Raw genomic sequence first — 20,304 nt, 5'->3', positions numbered from 1 at the left:
TTTGATTTTAGTGTATAGACACTAATTATTATTTTTTAAATTAATTGTGGTCTTACATATAATATTACTAAATCTCATCAAAAATATATTAAGTGTTAAAAAAATATAAAGATAATTCTATTGTGAATATAAAACAAACATTAAAATAATAGATACTTACTTATATAAAATATATATACATAGAAATTATTAATTTATAATTTTAATGGGACAATATATTTACATAGAATTTTCTAAAAGATTATTATATTATTATTATATTGATTTGTGTCAAATTTTGAATCGACCCAAGTTGAGACCGGTAAAATTTATTAATTTATAGAGATTATTAATTTATTGAGTATTAATTTACAGATGTTCTTCTGTAGATTGGTTCTATTTACATCATACTTATGTATGTACTGTTAATATCCATTAATTAATTATATTAAATATGATGACATATATATATATATATAATCATTAAAATTTGTGTGTTAAAATTAATGACTTAGAAAATTCCTTATTAAAATTATGACTCATCCTAATTAGTTAATATACACTAATAAGTTATATTAAATATAATGAAATATATATATATATATATATATATATATATATATATAGATATTAAGATAATTACTAAATTTTTTTTAAAAAATTAATGATTTAGAAAATTCTTTATTAAAACTAATGTATCATTAAAGAACTTGACGAATCAGAAAAATCATTTAAAATTAATGACTCATCATAAACTGATATCTATAATTAATTATATTGAATATAATGACAGATGTATTTTTTTTTGATCGGAGACAGATGTATATATTGATATAGAAAATATTTATTAAAATTAATGATTTAAAAAAAATTAAACTAATTATTAATTTTTTTTAAACTAATAGATTCAGTCTTAAATTATGGATAATTGATAAATTTGTAAAATCAATTCTCAAATAATATAATAGACTCCAAACTTTTTTACCTTTTTTTTCTTATAACGGGATATATATATTTTTAAAGCAAAATCTTAATAATTTATAACAAATTAAGAAGATGGAAAAAGTTAGTTGACTAAAATAAAATAAACCGGAAGAGAACAAAAAGGGAAGCATAGATTCGTGTGTCCGTGAAGATTTTCAAGAATATATAATACTCACCAATACCATATCTCTATTTATTTTTGGTCAAACAAGGAGACATATAAAAGTACTATTTTACCCAAAAATACGATAGAAATTCAAAACAGAGTTGAAAAGGTTCAATCATCTAAAGATCAGTAACCATAAATTCATTGCACCTAATTTTCTTTTTAAAGGGAATTTACAGAAGGTCGGAAGGAAAAGAAAATCTGAAAAAATGAAATCAGATTTCTCGTCCGTTCTTCTTGTTCTTGGTGTGGTGCTGAACAGCTTGGCGCTGTTCTGTAATGGAGGCATCACCAGTAAGTTTGTTAGGAAAGTGGAGAAGTCCATTGATATGCCTCTTCATAGCGATGTGTTTCGTGTTCCTCCTGGTCATAATGCTCCTCAACAGGTACCAACCATCTCTTTCTGAGATTTGCATGTTGTGGGTTCCCCTTAACTATAAAAATTGTTAGGTAGATGTCAAGGTTTGTTTTTCTAATTTAATATTAGGTATTTCTTTTTGTTTTAATTTTTTTTTTTAAAGGGGTTGATTCAAGCTTTGCTTATTGGACGTTTATAAAGAACTATCAAGTTTTATTTTATAATTAAAAAATGGGTTTTGAACAAAAAGGTGCATATAACACAAGGAGATGTAGAAGGGAAGGCAGTGATAGTGTCTTGGGTGACACAAGAAGCACCAGGATCCAACACGGTTCTTTACTGGAAAGAGCATAGCTCCAAAAAGCACAAAGCCCATGGCAAAACGAACACTTACAAGTTCTACAATTATACTTCTGGTTACATCCATCACTGCACCATCAGAAACTTGGAGGTCCAACATCATCAAATTTCATCATTGATCTTTGCTATTTTTGTTATCTGATTTTCTTGTTTTTTTTTTTTTGGCAGTATGACTCCAAGTACTATTATATGGTAGGTGTGGGACAAACAGAGCGCAAGTTCTGGTTCTTCACTCCTCCTAAAGTCGGTCCTGACGTTCCATATACGTTCGGTCTTATTGGTAATTGTCCTGAAACGTATTCATGGTCTTGACGTTCCCTACATGTTTGGACCTGAACTTGAGTTGCAAATTGTTGTTTGTTGCAGGGGATCTTGGACAGACTTTTGACTCAAACATAACCTTAACACACTACGAGAAGAGCCCTAAAAAAGGGCAAGCAGTTTTGTTCGTTGGGGATCTCTCATACGCTGATAATCATCCAAATCACGACAATAATAGATGGGACAGTTGGGGAAGATTTGCTGAAAGAAGTACAGCTTATCAGCCCTGGATTTGGACTACAGGAAACCATGAACTAGATTTTGCTCCCGAGATTGTAAAGCTTCTTGCTCCCTCTATGTTTTTGGCTTTAATCTTCAAAATGTTATTAGCACAAAGCGTTACATGGACTAGACTGACATTGAGATGGATTGTCTTTATATGCAATCTTGCAGGGAGAAAATAAACCGTTTAAGCCATTCACGCATAGGTACCGTACTCCTTACCGAGCTTCAGGCAGCACAGAACCATTCTGGTACTCTATAAAGAGAGGACCAGCTTACATAATCGTGCTATCTTCATACTCAGCATACGGTAAATACACGCCGCAGTACACGTGGCTCGAAGAGGAGTTCCCAAAGGTTAACAGAACAGAAACTCCATGGTTGATTGTTCTGAACCATTCGCCGTGGTACAACAGCTACGATTACCATTACATGGAAGGTGAAACAATGAGAGTGATGTATGAGCCGTGGTTCGTCAAGAACAAAGTAGATGTTGTTTTTTCAGGTCACGTTCACGCCTACGAAAGATCAGTAAGAAGACAAAACTTAAGCTCATCTCTGTCTCTTCTTTTTAAAAACTATATATTTTGACAACTCTGAGCTATTTGTGAAACTAGGAACGCATATCAAACATAGCATACACAGTGGTTAACGGCATTTGCAGTCCAGTAAAAGATCAATCTGCTCCTGTCTATATCACCATTGGTGATGGAGGAAATATTGAAGGCTTGGCTACCAAGTAAGCTATATAACAAAGGGCTTGTGACCATTATTGCAAACCCATTTTTTTAAAAATAATTTGTAACATGGTTTCTGCAGAATGACTGAGCCTCAGCCTAAGTACTCTGCATACAGAGAAGCTAGCTTTGGACACGCGATATTCTCGATAAAGAACAGGACGCATGCGCACTATGCATGGCACAGGAACCAGGATGGTTATGCCGTGGAGGCTGACACTATGTGGTTTTACAACAGGTTCTGGCATCCTGTTAATGATTCACCTTCTTCTGATTCCTGAGAACCTCGGAATCTAATTTGTGTTGTTGTATAACGCTGAATAAACGCAATGTGGCTGAGTTCTTGCTAATAAAACTCGTCACTCAAGGAAAAACATTGGCTCTTCTAGGATTTATTTCGTCATGGTTAGCCTTGCTTCATACTTCATGTTTAGTTAAACTCGAAACAATAAACGTTTGAATAAAATTGATATTCACTTTGATTATCTCTGGTCTTTTCTATGCACCACATTTCTCATTTTCTTCTTAGCGCACCGAAGTTACTATATATACACTCGACTCTCGTGATTTAGTGTATGCACTCAGCCACTCACTAATGAGAATGAACCAATGTACCTAGTTGAAAGAATACTTTCAAAGGCTGGCTTCATACTTTTATAGTTTCTGAAGAAAATGTTCTCAGCTCATATGAAGCCTACTGGGGAGTTTAAATGGGATTTTTAAGTGTTGCTACAGTAGAGTCTCCCAAAGTTATACTACTATTAGGCCAACTATGCAGTACCAATGCTCTAGTTATGTAGCTTTTATTGTATTATTGTAAGCCTGTAACGAGGATTTACCACCTAATCACGCCTCTGCTTCAGTCTCATTTAGCCTTTGGGCTCGTCTTCCTTCTCGTATAAACTCTTACGGTTGTTGTAACTCTTACGGTTCTTGGGTCCAGTTTTAACTACTTAAAACTTGGTAAACTCTACCCTACAACAGAGCAAAGCTCAAACATTCTAATTAAATTATTTGAAGCTTTACGTGTGTAATCTCCCTATTACACATGTATATCTAACTATTATATATTTATGTACATATATCTATCTTATTAAAACTCAAGTACAAAATTGGAGTGTTTGGAGACTTGAATAAGATTTTTAAAAATTTGGAGTGTTTGGAAACATGGATTGCAGTCTTTTAAAAAAAAATATTTTTGTTTGAAAACAAGGATAGTAGTATTAAGAAAAAAAAGTAATAGGCTTATGTTTTTTTTAAAAATTGAAATTTATCTAGGCCACTTTTAAAATATACCAAAATGGGTCAATCTAATTCCCTAAAAAAAAATTTCTAAACTAACCATAAAACAAAATTTAAACTTTATATACATATTTCAAATCAAAATAATAATTCAAATTTGATTTATATCAAAAATTGATTCAAAAATATACATATATTCAAAAATGGATTTTTACTAAACTATTTTTCAATAACCATTATAAAAAAATATTGTCAATATATATAAGAAAAATATAATACAAAGCCCAATTTGAAATACCAACTCAAATTATGGTTTTCATATTTCATATTAAGTTTTAAAAATATAATATATGTAATTATTTATATGATGGTATGTATAAAATACTATTAATTATATGATTACTTATATGATGGTACATATAAAATACGATTAATTATATGATGATAAAATACGATATATAATAATGACTAGGGATAGGCTTTTGGATACCCATACGGGTTTAGTTCTGATCGGTTTGTATTTTGAGTTTTCGGGGTCAAAGATTTCAGCCTTATTAGAATGTTTCTAAATTTTGGTTTGAGTTCGATTTGGATCTTCGCGGGTTTGGTTTGGGTTTGGATAACTAATTTAAATTATTTTTAAAGTCTTAAATCATTATATATTTTAAATTTCTCAAAATGTATAAATAAAATAATATATTACGTATAAATTTGAATAACATATGTCATAATACTTAAGCTTAACATATCAATTGGCTTGATTTAAAATTTTGGATACGAAATCAATAATTATTTTAAGTATTTTTGGTGATTTGAGTATACTTTAACTATTTCAGATATTTACTTTTGACTATCTATATATATTTTTAAGTATTTAAACCAATTTAAAAGTATCATTTTTGATATTTTATATACGTTAAATCTAAAAATAATTAATATATATAAGTATATAAATCTATTTTTAGATAAATTCGGATACCCAAATACTTCGGTTCGGATCAGATTCGGTTCTCTAAATAACAAAATTTTGAATAATTAGAATATTTAATCAATTTATGTTTGGGTTTGGTACTATATCTTTGGATCGGTATCGGTTATGTTCCTCGGATTCATTTTCCAAATCCTAATAATTACATGAAAAACAAATATCAACATATTTTTCAAAATATACACCCGCGCGCCTGCGCGGGTCAAAATCTAGTCTAACTAGGGCTGTTCAATATGGTAAAACCGAACCGTACCGAACCGAACCGAACCGAAATAGACAATATGGTTTGGTTTTGGTATATACCATATAAACCGAATGGATATAATTTTATAAAAACCGTAGGATTTGGATATGGTTTGGTATATAACCGATTAAACCGAATAAACCGAATAAAACCGATTAAAAATAGAAATATGTAAAATATGTATCTATTTTATAACAATACATGAAAATCTATTTGTTACATAAGTTAAATTTATGTTAATAATTATTACCATAATTTTATAGTAATAAAAAACCTTAATTTGTAAAACACTTGAACTATAACTAAATAACAATACATCGCAATTCAGACATCTTATTTTCTAAGTCTTTTTTTGATCTTTTTGCTTTATTTTAGTCTTCACTAAATTAATATGAAGATTATAAATTTGATTGACAATAATTAATGGAAAATTTTCAATTGAAAAAACATGACTTTAATGAACACTAAATATGGAAGAGTGGAAAAACTTTTCTTTCATCTTTCTTTTTTGTTTCGTATTTTTATTTTCAAAATTTCAAGCTTTGATTTTAGTTATATATTTGATTATTTTATCTGATGGTAGAAGCATTTTTACTTTTTTGTTCATTTATTTGAATATGTAATATATTTTTAATAAATGACGGTGTTGACAATATGACTCTAAAATTTATATAATATGATCTCAAACAAAATAATTATGTTTTTTTGGTATAAAACCGAATAAACCGAAAACCGGCGGTATATAAACCGAACCGAACCGAAGTAAATATGGATTTAGAATGGTAGTTATATTTTACTAACCGAAATACCGAAAACCGAAAAAAAACCGAACCGAAACCGAACCGATATCCGGAAAGTCTAACTATTACAAACAAAGCTTTATTAATTATTATAAAGCTTATGTTTTCTAGCTAGCGATGTTATTAAAGGATCTTGACAAAACAAGGTGGACAATGTCACATGGTGCAATATCGCCTTTGCCGCCAACCAACCAGATTTCACGAGAAGAGTATCTTTAAAACTTGGAGCTGGTTTATACTCGAGTCTTCCACTTCTTTCAGAGTGCTGTCTTTTAGTACGATAAAGGATTACACTATCTTGTAATCTATTATATCACATTCCATATATATTCCTATTAATGTTAGATTCAACACCATTCTATAAATACCTTACTTTAGGAATGAACACAATCAAGTTTTGTTAATTATTTTATGCGTACTGAAGAAAATTAGAAACTTTCGCTTATGTCAAATAATTTTGTAAAAGATTTATAGAGCATAGTTTTATATATCGTTTATAAACAAACGTGTTTGGTTGTTTCATAACTAAATAGATAGAATTTAAATGCTACTAGCAATATAATGTCACGTATTATCTATAACCTTTTTTTGAGAGAAGGCTTACGTATTTTTTGTAACAACTTAGATATTAATCAAGACTGGTTAATTACAATTACATCCTAGCTTTATTTTTTTTTGTATTTATCCACATGCTCACCTTCTTTTCTTTTACCATACTAATTCTTTTTTTTTTTATCGTTAATATGTTTTTCTTATCTCTTACTATTTATTTCTTTTGTTTAGTAGTGCTTAGTTTACAATTTAAAAATAAATGATGTATATGAAAGATCAAATTTTGTATGTTGCAGTTTTATATTTTTAAACTAAACATAACAATATATTAAAACTGGTTATTTTATAAAACTTTATTTCTAATTTTTTCTTACTTTCTATATTAATTGAATGTTCAATAATTTTATTAAATAAAATATTTTATTTGGCTTAGGGCATCTTCATCCTCACTTTATAATTTACTCCAAATATAGAATGGAAAATGAAGTATGAACAAATCATAAAAAATCACTCCATTTATGATGTAATCATTTTTTTTGTTTCTTCATTATTCTATTTCCCACTCTATTTTACAGTAAATTATGGAGTGGGTATGGAGATGGTCTCGGGGCATCAAAAATCCATAGCACAGCTATTTACAACTGTGATACACTGTGCTTTTACCATTTTCTAATCTTTTTTTTTGAATTTTTCTATAAAGTGTATTTTTAGTGTCTCTTAATTTTTTATTGAGTCTTTTCAGATTTTATATCAATTTACAACGAAAATAGAATTTAGGTGAAAAAAATAATTTAAAATATATAATCGTGTAATCAAAAGTTTAGCAATTAATGAAATACTTTGCACCGATGGATTGGGCTCATTTTCAGATAGAAGATAAGAATTGCGTTATCTTTCCAATTAAAAGTTACACATATTTTACTATTCACTGTATTGAAATCTACAATTCTTTTTTTTTTGCTATTTTATTTGGCGAATACAAAATAGAAATATGATTTTACATTAAAAACATATTGTTGTTGCATTATTACTATGAATTAGTGAGTTTATATTTTTCCATGTCTCTTTCTTTGTTTCATGCTTCTTAATTCTTCCATTTCTCCACCTACTGATCTTTCCACTTTTTTTTTCTTTTCTTCGTCTCCTTCACCTCCTCCTCTCAGTTTTCTCTTTTTACTCTTTTTTATTATTTTTCGAAATTAGTAGAAAAATTATGTCTGGTACTATTATTGATATAAGTAAATTATTCTATATTATTTGTGTAATGCATATAATATATTATAATTTTTCTGTTTTACATCCCGTCAATAAAACACACGCTCGAACAAAGAGAATTGGTCTACTTTCGTCTGCATTGTCCGAAATACCTCTCAGAGAACCAAATTATTACATGATTTTTTCACCAATTTTTTCTCTTGGTATGTGTATCACACCAACTCATTCTTATTAATGTTAATCCCACTAAATTAGTGATAAAATATCATTATATCACCAACAATCCGGGGTCTCCCATTAAAAAGGGTGCATTGATTTTGTAATGTAAAATCTTCCAAGAGTTAACATATGCCATCTGGGCATTTTAGTCAAAACAAAAAAATAAGTAATTAAGGAAAGAGAAATATAACAATATTATCATGTTCCATTGCGCAAGACAACATATGCATATCTTGCTCTGCCCTAAAATTTTAAAGAACAGAAGCAATCCAAATAAAATTGGCCTTTTTAAAATATTTTTCATTAAAAATAGCTATTTTGTATATATTAGCAACTTTTTCTTACAAAATGCCAATTTATTCAACTTTTTTTGGGAGGGAGGTGGAAGATGCTTTGATATGCATCCCATCAAGACCGGCTTCATAAGGAAACTTCTCCGTCTTTATACAATTAGCTCTTCAGAGGACCTTTCTTCACACAAGATAGTCTGAGCACTCAAGAAAATGGGCCATTTCGAACCAGTAAATCCATATTATGTTTTTCTTTTCCTGTGTTTGGTTCTAGACAGCTTAGTGCTATTCTGTCATGGTGGCACAACAAGTAGTTACGTCAGGAGGTTAGAGGCAACGGTTGATATGCCACTCAATAGTGATGTATTTCGTGTTCCTCTTGGTTGAAATGCACCTCAACAGGTACGTATCACCTTTCCTTTAAGTAATCAACAGTCTTTTATGAGTTTTGATATGGTATCACTTTTGTCTATCTTTTTTAGTCTTGTTATAATGGAGAAACAGCCATATAATGGATGTTCATAAATGATTTAACCTTTGATAATTGAAGGTTTCGCAAAGTCTTTTTTTTCTTTGTTGAACAACGAATCTAAACTGGGGTTTTTTATCTGGGTTTTCCACAAAAGATGCACATTACACAAGGAGACCTTGAAAGAAAGGCAGTGATAGTTTCTTGGGTGACGCAAAAAGCACGAGGATCTAACACGGTTCTTTACTGGAAAGATCATAGCTGCAAAATGCTAAAAGCCCATGGCAAATCCAAGACGTACAAGTTCTACAACTATACGTCTAATCACATCCATCATTGCACCCTCAGAAATTTAGAGGTCCATCATCATCATTTCACAATCTTTTCTTTTGTCGTGTATCTGACTTTGTAGTTCTCTTCTTGCAGTATGACACCAAGTACGACTATATGGTAGGTGTGAGACAAACAGAACGCAAGTTCTGGTTCTTCACTCCTCCTAAACCTGGTCCTGATGTTCCCTGCATGTTTGGTCTTATTGGTAATTGTGTCTTGAAAACAAATTAATGGTTTTAAAGAGAGAGGGAGTTATTAGCTTCCCATGGACTTGAACTTGAGTTGTAATACGTTTTCAGGACACAATTACCAATAAGAGCAAACGTGTAGGGAACGCCAGGACCAGGTTTAGGAGGAGTGAGGAACCGTAACTTGGTTCAGTTTGTCCCACACCTACCATATAGTAATAGTAGTACTTGGTGTCATACTACAAGAAGAGAACCAAAAAGTCAGATACACTACGATAGAAAAGATTGTGATAATGATGCTGATGGACCTCTTAAGTTTTTTTTTTTTTTTTTTTTTTTTTTTTTGATGGACCTCTAAGTTTCTGATGGTGCAATGATGGATATGACCAGACGTATAGTTGTAGAACTTGTATGTCTTGGATTTGCCATGGGATTTTAGCATTTTGCTGCTATGCTCTTTCCAGTAAAGAACCGTGTTAGATCCTCGTGCTTTTTGCGTCACCTAAGAAACTATCACTGCCTTTCTTTCAAGGTCTCCTTGTGTAATGTGCAGCCTTTTGTGGAAAACCCAGATAAAAAACCTTAATTTAGGACCGATCATGGGTTCTCCAAAAAAACATTGGCTTTGAGATTTCAAATTTTTTAAATATAATAGAGTATTTGCATTGTATACACAAACAATTTTGACTAATTAAGGATCTACCATTTGACACTATTAACGTACTGTACTTAAAAATTAATGACTCTAATACCCTTCCACAATCATCATCTTCTTCGTCACTTCTAAATCCTCCCCTCCACAGCCGAGCGTCTCCACCAATCGATCCGCCTCCTCAACGCCCGGCTCCTGCCACCCCGAGCTCCTCTCTTAGCTCTCTTCCCTCTCCGACGCGGAGATATCCCTCCTCCGCCGCACTCGCCTCCGGATCCCCCACCTCCACCGCCAAGCGTCTCCACCAAGTGATCCGCCTCCTCGACGCCCAGCTCCGCCACGACATCATCTCCCGCCACGACATCTTCTCCCGCCACCCAGAGCTCCTCTCCGAGCTCTCTTCCCTCTCCGACGTGTCTGGCGCGTTTCCATCCTCCGGCGCGTTCTCGTCCTCCTCCCGATCCACCGCCGCGTTGGTCCCTCTCATGCCGCTTGAAGCTCTCTTTCCGCCGGAACCGCCAGAACCACTGGATCGTCGGGTTCTCCCTCGTGACGATCCCTTCTCCCTCGTCTTCCTCCTCTGCCTCCTCTGCCTCCTTGCCTCATGGCTGTTCCTCTACCTGTTCTGCCCCTCTGTTCAGCCGATCGTCATCGTCAGTCGCGCATTCTCCGATAGCGAGACGTTTGGGTGTTTGATCTTGTTTGGGTAGAGAATATCGATCAAAGATCAAAGAAGGGCTTTTACGTAACTAGATATATACAGTATCTACCCTGACACACTAAGTTTTACTGTATATGGTATTTTGCTAATATCGTGTTCTTCTTTGGGTTTCTACCAAATTGAACTCAATATAATATACATAAACATAGACCTCTAAATTGTTAAAAAAAATTATTAAATTTTTCACTATATAGCGTCCCCATCATCTTATGTCGACCCTGATATTAATTTAGACCAATTGCTTAACAAATACTAGAGTTTGACTCGCGCACCCGCGCGGATATTTGTTTATTTTTTAAAAATATATATTTATCTTATATAAACGTAAGTATATTTTTTTATTGTAGCAATAAATGTATATTTTGAAATTTACCTGTATTAAATAATTTTTAGCATTTTAAACAAAATAATTTTATAATTAATAATAAATAATTTTATTTTATCTTTTGACCTGTCAATTGTATCATCTATATTTTTAAAATATGTGCGAATGTATTTTTTATGGATAAAAATTTTAATGTAAAATAAAGTTGTAATCTATAATTATATTTTATTTATACGATTCAAAATTCAATATATCATTTACATTTTGTGTTTTATATTATGTATTTTATATCATTTTCTTATGTTTTTTCGACATAGTTAATTATACCAAAATTAAAAATAACCAACCCATAATAATGGACATTTTTTTGCATTGATTAAATATAATTTAATGTTTAGCTAGATTATAGGAAGTATTTTTGATATAAATGACACTTCATTTATTGTACTTCCATTTAGGAAAAATGCATTAATAAAACAGAAAAAGACAAGCACTAAAATAGGCAATTTAATAATTAGTTAGTGGTATGGAAATGTAAATAAGTTTGAAAATTAAGGGGTAATTTTAAATGATACTTCTCTTTTAATAATAGAGATGAGAAGCAAAGGTTAAATCATTCAAGAACATCCACTAAATAGTTTGTTCTACACTAAAACAAGTATAAAAAAAAGAAGACAAAAGTGATACCATAACAAAACTCATAAGACTGTTGATTATTTAAAGGAAGAAATGTATACGTACCTGTTGAGGTGCATTGCAACCAGGAGGAACACGAAATACATCACTATCGAGTGGCATATCAGCTGTTGCCTCTAACCTCCTGGCAAACCTACTTGTGGTACCACCATGACAGAACAACAAGAAGCTGTTCAGAACAAAACTAAGATAAAGGACATTTTAGAGGGTGGCACCACAATTAGGTTTGTTAGAAGCAAAGAGCTATTCTTATAAAAGATATTTTAGCAATTTCTATATAAAAGACATCTTTATTATTTTTTATTTGTGGAGGGTGGTGGAAGATGCTTGATATGCTTCCCATCAGGCAAGGCTTCATAAGGAAACTTCTCCGTCTTTAGACCATCTCCAATGGCTTACTCTATTTTTTACTCTAAAATAGAGTAACTCTATAATAGAGTTTGAATTTGCTCCAATGGTACTCTATTTTAGAGTAGAAAATAGAGTGATGAACAAAAAAAAAACAAGTTACTCTATATTTGGAGTAAACCTATTTTTCACTCTATTATAGAGTGAGAAATATAGTACTATTGGAGCATTTTTATTCTAAACTCTATTTTAGAGTGAAAAAAATAGAGTGGAGTTGGAGATGCCCTTATAAGAATAGCTCTTTTCACACAAGCCAGTCTCAGCACTGAAGAAGAAAACAAAAAAAAAAACCCTATGAAAATGGGTCGTTTCTAAGGATTTTATCTTAGTGTTGTTCTGAACAGGTTCTTGTTGTTCTTCATGATGCCACTCAATGCACCTCATGGATTTTATCTTAGTGTTGTTCTGAACAGGTTCTTTTATATAGAAATTGCTAAAATATCTTTTATTTTAATTACAGAATTAATATTAATGAAAATTATTTTTAAAAGGACATTTTTAGTTATAACAGGTTTAACGGGGAGATTTAATAGGAGTATTAGATATTATAAAAATTAAAATAAGAGTATTAGCTATTAAAAAATAAAATAATAAAAAGACATGTGAGATTGTAAGAAAAGTGGCGCACCTTTCGGATACGGATTATATACCTGTCACCAAGCTGTTGGTTTAAATTTGTAAAAAAAAATGAAAATCATTTTATCATTTAAAACTATTTCTTTTTTTTTTCTTAGAAACTTTAAGGGAAATTTGATTATATAACCACCAAAAAAATTATAATTCAAAATCTAACTATTTTACCTATAAAGTTAGAGTGCACAACAAATTTTATATATAATTACCATTTTGTCTTTCTAAACAACCGGTGTAACTTCCTAGAAATATATATTAAAATAATTATTAGATAATTGTATTTATTACGTCGTCTCTTATTCTTCTTCACATGTTTATATCTAATTAGGTGAATCCACAAAGACATCAGTTCTTCTCCTTCATTATTCCATCAATTTCACCTCAGATCATTACGCCACAATCACCTTCGTTTGTATAATCAAACCATCACCACTAATCATTTTACTCTTTGCAACTCGTCTTTTTACAAAACAGTTTACTTTACAAGTACACAAATTCTATATATTTATTTTGCAAGCTTAGCAAATTCTATATGGCTGAAAAATATAAAATATCAAAATCACTTTAGAGATGAATTTTAGATAAGACCGGACCAAAAATAAGTAAAATCGTGTTTTTTTCTTCTATTGAATTAGTAGACAAATCAGTTCAGTAAGAAATGCATAATTTTTAGTTTAACCGTTGAATCGACCTTAAACTACTTGCACTGAAAAGCTAAAACATTTCTATATTTTGTATCTGGAAATGAGTTCCATCCATTAGTGCAAAGTATTTTATTCATTGATAAACTTCTGAATTTTGTATTTTAATTGTTTTTTACATCCAAATTAACGTTTTATGTTCTAAGTTGACCGATAATCTAAAAAGACTCAATAAAAAGTTAAAATATTTTTAAAATACATTTTGACTCGACAAAAGATTCAAAACAATGATTAGAATCCAGCAAAAGCATCGTTTATGACGTTCTAGTACCATAAAACAATTTTAAAACTTGATTATATTCATTCTTCAAGTAAGGTATTTATAGAATGATGTTGAACCTAATACTACTAGGAAGATACTAGAATGTGATATAATAGATTAAAACATTGTGTAATCCTTTATCGTACTAAAAGACAGCACTCTGAAAGAAGTGGAAGACTCGAGTACAAACCAGCTCCAAGTTTTAAAGATAACTCTTCTCGTGAAATCTGGTTGGTTTGTGGCAAAGGCAAAGAGGATCGTCCTACGATCTTCCACCATGTGACATTGTCGATCTTCTTTTGTCAAGAATCTTTAATAACATTGAGAGCTAGAAACGAGAAGCTTCTAATATATTAAAATAGAATCCTATTTTTTATCTACTGTTAACAAGTCATACTAGGACCATCTAAAAAATTTACATATTTCATTATTTACATTAATAATAAAACAAATATAAATATAAATTTATTTTTAAATATAACAAATTCTGTTGAAAAAAAATATAATAAAATCTTACCAACCTTCTAAATATTTTTATAAAATAATACTTAATTAATTTCGTAAATACTAATATAACTTTATAATTCAATGTTAATTAAAAATTTATTATAAAATAAAATTATATACTATTTTATATATATTTTAATTATATTATGTATTATATTAAAATAGAAGTACTATATGAATTAAATATGGGTAAATTTATCTATTTTATTTTTAAAATAGTTTTATTTAAATAAATTATCACTCATCATCAAAATGTGTTAAAATTCGTAAACTATATTATATTTATAGAAAAATAAATTTATAAACATAAATTCATTAACATAGGTTAAACTTTTATATCTACAACTACATATTATTTTATTTTTTATTTTGAAACTCTCAACAATATATTGTTTAAAAATAATAATGTACAAAAATATAATAGTTTATAACTAACCTTTAGTTCATATACTATTTAAAAATATGTTATTAGAAAACTATGAAACTTTAATTATTCATTCAAAATATTAATGACAAATCAAATTTTAATTATAAATTTAATATTTATATTTATTATAAACATATTCTGAGAGATTAAAATATTACCGAAATTAAAATTATTTATATAAAATAATGTATTAATTTAGTAACAAAACAATTTCGAAAATCATATAATCTCCCACCTCAAATATAGTTGTGTAATTTTCCAAACAATTTGACAAAATATAAAATTTAAAAATAAAGTATGCAAACTTAAAATGATAATATTTTAAATTTTTCAAAAGGTATAATCATAGATAATAAAGAATAACTTCTTGAAATGTAATACGGAAAAACAAACTATGTTATAAAAATTAAGGTAATCTAATATTTTGAAGTATTAATTTAATAACAAAAAAAACTTAGTATCATAACATCCAAAAAATATTCAATATCAATAAAATTTACTAAAATAATATGATGGATGCTACCATGTATACAATTTACTAAAATAATAGGTTTATATTCACAATATATAACATTAAAATTAAAATTATATACTTAAAATATTTATAATAAATCAAAAGTATACATTCATAAAATAAAAACTATCCGCACGAATGTGCGGGTCAAAATCTAGTTATAATAATTAAAGCTTTGTAATAGTTAGATATATGTATATAAATATATAATAGTTAATGCGTTGTATATATATATTATTTATTTTATTTTTTGATAAAGGTTTAATGCTTTGTATATAGTCAGGGCCGGCTTAAGATGAATTAGGGCCCTTGGGCAAAACTTTTTTAAAGGTCCTATAATAAGTTATTTTCTTCACGTTAGTAGAAAAATATATTTTCTTTTTTTTTTGATAAACATGTTAAGAAAAATATATTTTCTTTAACCTTTTCAAACGAGCATCAAGCATGCACACATCCCCTTATTTGATATTTCAATTAGAAAAAACTGTAAAACTGTGTTTTAATGCAGCTCAAATCTTAGATCACATATGCTAATGAAATAATTAGGACCCCTAATATTGCGAGATTTGGAGCGGACCCGGGGCGGTCGCACCACCTGCGCTCCCTACTAAGCCGGCACTGTATATAGTTCGATATATGTGTAATAGGGAGATTACACACGTGAAGCTTCAAATAGTTTAATTAGAATATTTAAGCTTTGCTCTATTTTTGGGTAGAGACGTTTACCAAGTATTATGTAGCTAAAATTCGACCAAAGAACCGTAAGAGTTTACCAAGTATTAAGTAGCAATAACAAATCTCCATGTTACAACAAAACGGGGCCGGTTTTACATGAAGAAGATTTTACTCAGCATGTTCTATCCAAGAGTTACCACGCCATTTATATTATGTCATATAAACCGTAAGAGACTATACGAAAAGGAAGAGGAGCCTAAAGGCTAAATGAGACTGAAGCAGAGGAGTGATTAGGTAGCAAAATCCTCGTTACAAACTCTTACAATATATACAATAAAAGCTACATTATTAGAGCATTGGTAGTTGGCCTAATAGAGATGACAAAACTTTGAGAGACACTACTTTAGCAAAACTCAAAAATCATTCTGCATACAAACTCTCGCATTACCCCCACTAGGTTTTATATGAGCAGATAAGATTTTAGTCAGAAACGATGGAGGTATCCTGGGCGGCTCAACATATATATATAGACCACCCTAGTGCAAAAAAAAGAAAGAAAAAGAATTAGACCCTTTAAATTTATTTTTTTTTAACTTTACCCTTTAAGATTTTATGAACAATATTTATATTATTCAATAACAAAAATAATAAGTATATAAAAAAAACATTTTTGAGCCTTTTTAAATCTATTATATAAGATCTTAATTTTTTATATTTAAAATATGTATATACAAAATCTGAGTCATAATCTCTAAACCAGAATAGATACACCGAAACAGTTACAAATACCAAAAAAATCTGTAGTTTCTGCATTTGTCTATTGATCTAATTCTTTGCATACACTTTCGCTGTTTGATCTAGAACAAGGACATGTACAATAAAATTGATGCTTACAAATAATATACTAATGTTCTCATCAAGAATCATCATCAGGAGAGTCATCAATGGGATGCCAAATTCTATTAAAGAACCACATGGTGTCACCATCCACAGCGCAGCCATCCTGGTTCCTGTGCCAACCATAGTAAGCGTGCGTCCTGTTCTTTATCGAGAATATAGCATGTCCGAAGCTCGCTTCTCTGAAGGCAGAGTACTTAGGCTGAGGCTCAGTCATTCTGCAGAAACCATATCCATTCAAATTTTTCATAGTACTGATGATGAATCTAATGGGAAAAAAAAGTTGCAATGATTAGAAAAGTTTAATTAATAGTTTACATGGTAGCCAATCCTTCAAGATTGCCTCCATCACCAATGGTGATATATACAGGAGCAGATAGATCTTTCACTGGACTGCAAATTCCATTAACCACATTGTACGCAATGTTGGATATGCGTTCCTGGTTTTCACAAATAACTCATGTTTATTAGGAACTATAGTTTAATAGATTTAGCAAAAAAAAAAAATATATATATATAGTTTAATAGAGACATGGTGGGCCAAAAAAAGTTATTTGTTGTCTTACTGATCTTTCATAGCCATGGACGTGACCCGCAAAAACAACATCTACTTTGTTCTTGACGAACCACGGCTCATACATCACTCTCATTGTTTCACCTTCCATGTAATGGTAATCGTAGCTGTTGTACCACGGTGAATGCATCAGAACAATCAACCATGGGGTTTCTGTTCTGTTAACCTTTGGGAATTCTTGTTCAAGCCACATGTACTGCGGCGTGTATTTACCTGACCAAGAATAGTTGGGGGTCCACTTAGTCTTGGTTTAAGAAAAAAGGGGTTTAAGAGCTTTAAGCTGCATTTAATTACCGTATGCTGAATATGAAGCCAGCACGATTATGTAAGCTGGACCTCTCTTTATAGAGTACCAGAATGGTTCTGTACTACCTGATGATCGGTGAGGAGTATGGTACCTATGCTTGAATGGCTTAAATGGTTTGGTTTCTCCCTGCAAAACAATCAGTGTCAGTCTAGGTAAACCAAAACTGAGAAGATAAATCCAAGAAGCATTACAATCTGGGGGGCAAAATCAAGTTCATGGTTTCCTACGGTCCAAATCCAGGGCTGATATGCTGTGCTTCTTTCAACAAACCTTCCCCAAGTGTCCCATCTATTATTGTCATGGTTCGGGTATGTGTCAGCGTATGAGAAATCCCCAACAAACAAAATTGTTTGACCTTTCAATGGGTTATTCTCATAATGTGTTAAGGTTATATTAGAGTCAAAACTCTGCCCAAGGTCCCCTGCAACAAAATTTACAACTCAAGTTCAAGTCCATGGGAAGCTATAATACTCCCTCTCTTTTAAAACCATTAATATGTTTTCAGGACACAATTACCAATAAGACCAAACGTGTAAGGAACGTCAGGACCAGGTTTAGGAGGAGTGAGGAACCAGAACTTGCGTTCCGTTTGTCCCACACCTACCATGTAGTAGTACTTGGTGTCATACTGCAAGAAGAGAACCACAAAGTCAGATACACTACGATAGAAAAGATTGTGATAATGATGATGATGGACCTCTAAGTTTCTGATGGTGCAATGATGGATGTGACCAGACGTATAGTGGTAGAACTTGTACGTCTTGGATTTGCCATGGGCTTTTAGCATTTTGCTGCTATGCTCTTTCCAGTAAAGAACCATGTTAGATCCTTTTGCTTTTTGCGTCACCCAAGAAACTATCACTGCCTTTCCTTCAAGGTCTCCTTGTGTAATGTGCACCTTGTTGTGGAAAATCCAAATAAAAAAAACCTTAATTCAGGACCAATCATGGGTAGTCTAATAAAACATTGGCTTTGAGATTTCAAACTTTTATAATGTAATATACATAAACATAGACCTCTAAATTGTTAAAAAATAATTATTAAAATTTTCACTATATAGCGTCCCCATCATCTCATGTCGATCCTGATGTTAATTTAGATCAATTGCTTAACAAAGATGAGAAGAAAAAGCTTGCATATTTATAAACTTTCAATAAGCAAAGGTTAAATCATTCAAGAACATCCAATATATAGCCTTTTCTACACTAAAACAAGTATAAAAAAACAAAAGTGATACCATAACAAAACTCATAAAAGACAGTTGATTATTTAAAAGGAAGATCTAACCTCCTGACAAACCTACTTGTGGTGCCACCATGACAGAATGTATACGTACCTGTTGAGGGGCATTGCAACCAGGAGGAACACGAAATACATCACTATCGAGTGGCATATCAGCTGTTGCCTCTAACCTCCTGACAAACCTACTTGTGGTGCCACCATGACAGAACAACAAGAAGCTGTTCAGAACAAAACTAAGAAAAAATCCTTCGAAACGACCCATTTTCATAGTTTTTTTTTTGTTTTCTTTTTGAGTGGTGAGATTAGCTTCTGTGAAAAGAGCTATTATTATAAAGATGGAGAAGTTTCCTTATGAAGCCTTGTCTGATGGGAAGCATAAAAAGCATCTTCCACCACCCTCCACAAATAACAAATAATAAAGATGCCTTTTATATAGAAATTGCTAATATATCTTTTGTTTTAATTAAAAAATTAATATTAATGAAAATTCTTTTTAAAAAGGACATTTTTAGTTAGAACAGGTTTAACGGGAGATCTAATAGGAGTATTAGCTATTAAAAATAATAATAATAAAAAGACATGTCAGATGGTAAGAAAAGTTCTTAGTGGCGCACCTTTCGGATACGGATTGTACACCTGTTACCAAGCTGAATGAAAATCATTTTATCATTTAAAAACTATTACTTTTTTTCTCTTAGAAACTTTAAGGGAACTTTGGTTGTATAATCACCAAAAAAATTATAATTCAAAATCTAACTATTTTACTTATAAAGTTAGAGTGCACAGTATATTTTATATATAATTGCTACTTCAAATTTGGTTAGTTCACAAATAAACTCAAACTTTAACAGCTTCTTGCCGTTGAGGCTGTCCTTAGAGCATCTCCAATGTATATCTCTATATTTTCCTCTAAAATAGAGATTTCTATTATAGAGGTGGATTTGCTCCAATGTATACCTATATAATAGCGTTCCTCTATTTTAGAGGAAAATATAGAGGAATCCTACTTTTTACCTCTATATTTAGAGATGAAAGTAGCAAATCTCTATATTTTCTCCTATAAATAGAGGAACTCTATTATAGAGACATACATTGG

The 20,304-nt window shown here is 30.9% G+C and overlaps 3 protein-coding genes across 4 annotated transcripts; 2 read left to right on the top strand and 1 right to left on the bottom strand.

The window, feature by feature from the left end:
• Positions 1 to 1,150: 1,150 nt before the first annotated feature.
• LOC103860461 (purple acid phosphatase 10) lies at positions 1,151 to 3,612 on the top strand. The gene is made up of 7 exons (XM_009138060.3): positions 1,151 to 1,515; positions 1,738 to 1,938; positions 2,016 to 2,127; positions 2,214 to 2,443; positions 2,562 to 2,921; positions 3,008 to 3,129; positions 3,210 to 3,612. Exons 1-7 carry the CDS (start codon positions 1,339 to 1,341, stop codon positions 3,406 to 3,408), a joined length of 1,401 nt encoding a protein of 466 aa, XP_009136308.2. The 5' UTR covers positions 1,151 to 1,338; the 3' UTR covers positions 3,409 to 3,612.
• Positions 3,613 to 6,349: 2,737 nt separating this feature from the next.
• LOC117132959 lies at positions 6,350 to 13,281 on the top strand. Of its 2 annotated transcripts, none has more exons than XR_004456726.1 (2): positions 6,350 to 9,079; positions 9,304 to 13,281. XR_004456726.1 is itself a non-coding variant. In XM_033288581.1 (2 exons), the coding sequence occupies exons 1-2, from the start codon at positions 9,039 to 9,041 to the stop codon at positions 11,027 to 11,029; spliced, it is 600 nt and encodes a 199-aa protein (XP_033144472.1). In that variant the 5' UTR covers positions 6,463 to 9,038; the 3' UTR covers positions 11,030 to 13,281. The 2 variants fall into 2 exon arrangements, 1 of the variants encoding a protein (XP_033144472.1); XM_033288581.1 differs by having other exon boundaries at positions 6,463 to 9,079; positions 10,471 to 13,281.
• A 3,604-nt stretch (positions 13,282 to 16,885) lies between these two features.
• LOC103860459 (purple acid phosphatase 10) lies at positions 16,886 to 19,916 on the bottom strand. Its single transcript, XM_009138059.3, has 8 exons — positions 19,303 to 19,916; positions 18,664 to 18,864; positions 18,483 to 18,594; positions 18,158 to 18,387; positions 17,954 to 18,092; positions 17,652 to 17,872; positions 17,404 to 17,525; positions 16,886 to 17,303 (listed from the first exon to the last, which is right to left on the bottom strand). The coding sequence occupies exons 1-8, from the start codon at positions 19,474 to 19,476 to the stop codon at positions 17,105 to 17,107; spliced, it is 1,398 nt and encodes a 465-aa protein (XP_009136307.1). The 5' UTR covers positions 19,477 to 19,916; the 3' UTR covers positions 16,886 to 17,104.
• Between the last annotated feature and the right edge of the window lie 388 nt (positions 19,917 to 20,304).

Source organism: Brassica rapa, chromosome A03 (assembly GCF_000309985.2).
Source record: "Brassica rapa cultivar Chiifu-401-42 chromosome A03, CAAS_Brap_v3.01, whole genome shotgun sequence".
NCBI classification, from domain to species: domain Eukaryota; kingdom Viridiplantae; phylum Streptophyta; class Magnoliopsida; order Brassicales; family Brassicaceae; genus Brassica; species Brassica rapa.
This window is presented reverse-complemented; position numbering and strand designations above follow the sequence as displayed.

Excerpts from the sequence above, each read along its gene's own strand:
- LOC103860461 (XM_009138060.3), top strand. The coding sequence starts at position 1,339 with ATGAAATCAGATTTCTCGTCCGTTCTTCTTGTTCTTGGTGTGGTGCTG. Across the intron at positions 1,516-1,737 it reads GTCATAATGCTCCTCAACAG|GTGCATATAACACAAGGAGA; the intron begins GTACCAACCATC and ends TTGAACAAAAAG. Across the intron at positions 2,128-2,213 it reads ATATACGTTCGGTCTTATTG|GGGATCTTGGACAGACTTTT; the intron begins GTAATTGTCCTG and ends TGTTTGTTGCAG.
- LOC117132959 (XM_033288581.1), top strand. The coding sequence starts at position 9,039 with ATGTATTTCGTGTTCCTCTTGGTTGAAATGCACCTCAACAG. Across the intron at positions 9,080-10,470 it reads GTTGAAATGCACCTCAACAG|CCGAGCGTCTCCACCAATCG; the intron begins GTACGTATCACC and ends TCCCCTCCACAG.
- LOC103860459 (XM_009138059.3), bottom strand. The coding sequence starts at position 19,476 with ATGAAAATGGGTCGTTTCGAAGGATTTTTTCTTAGTTTTGTTCTGAAC. Across the intron at positions 18,595-18,663 it reads GCACCATCAGAAACTTAGAG|TATGACACCAAGTACTACTA; the intron begins GTCCATCATCAT and ends CTCTTCTTGCAG. Across the intron at positions 17,873-17,953 it reads GGCTTCATATTCAGCATACG|GTAAATACACGCCGCAGTAC; the intron begins GTAATTAAATGC and ends ATTCTTGGTCAG.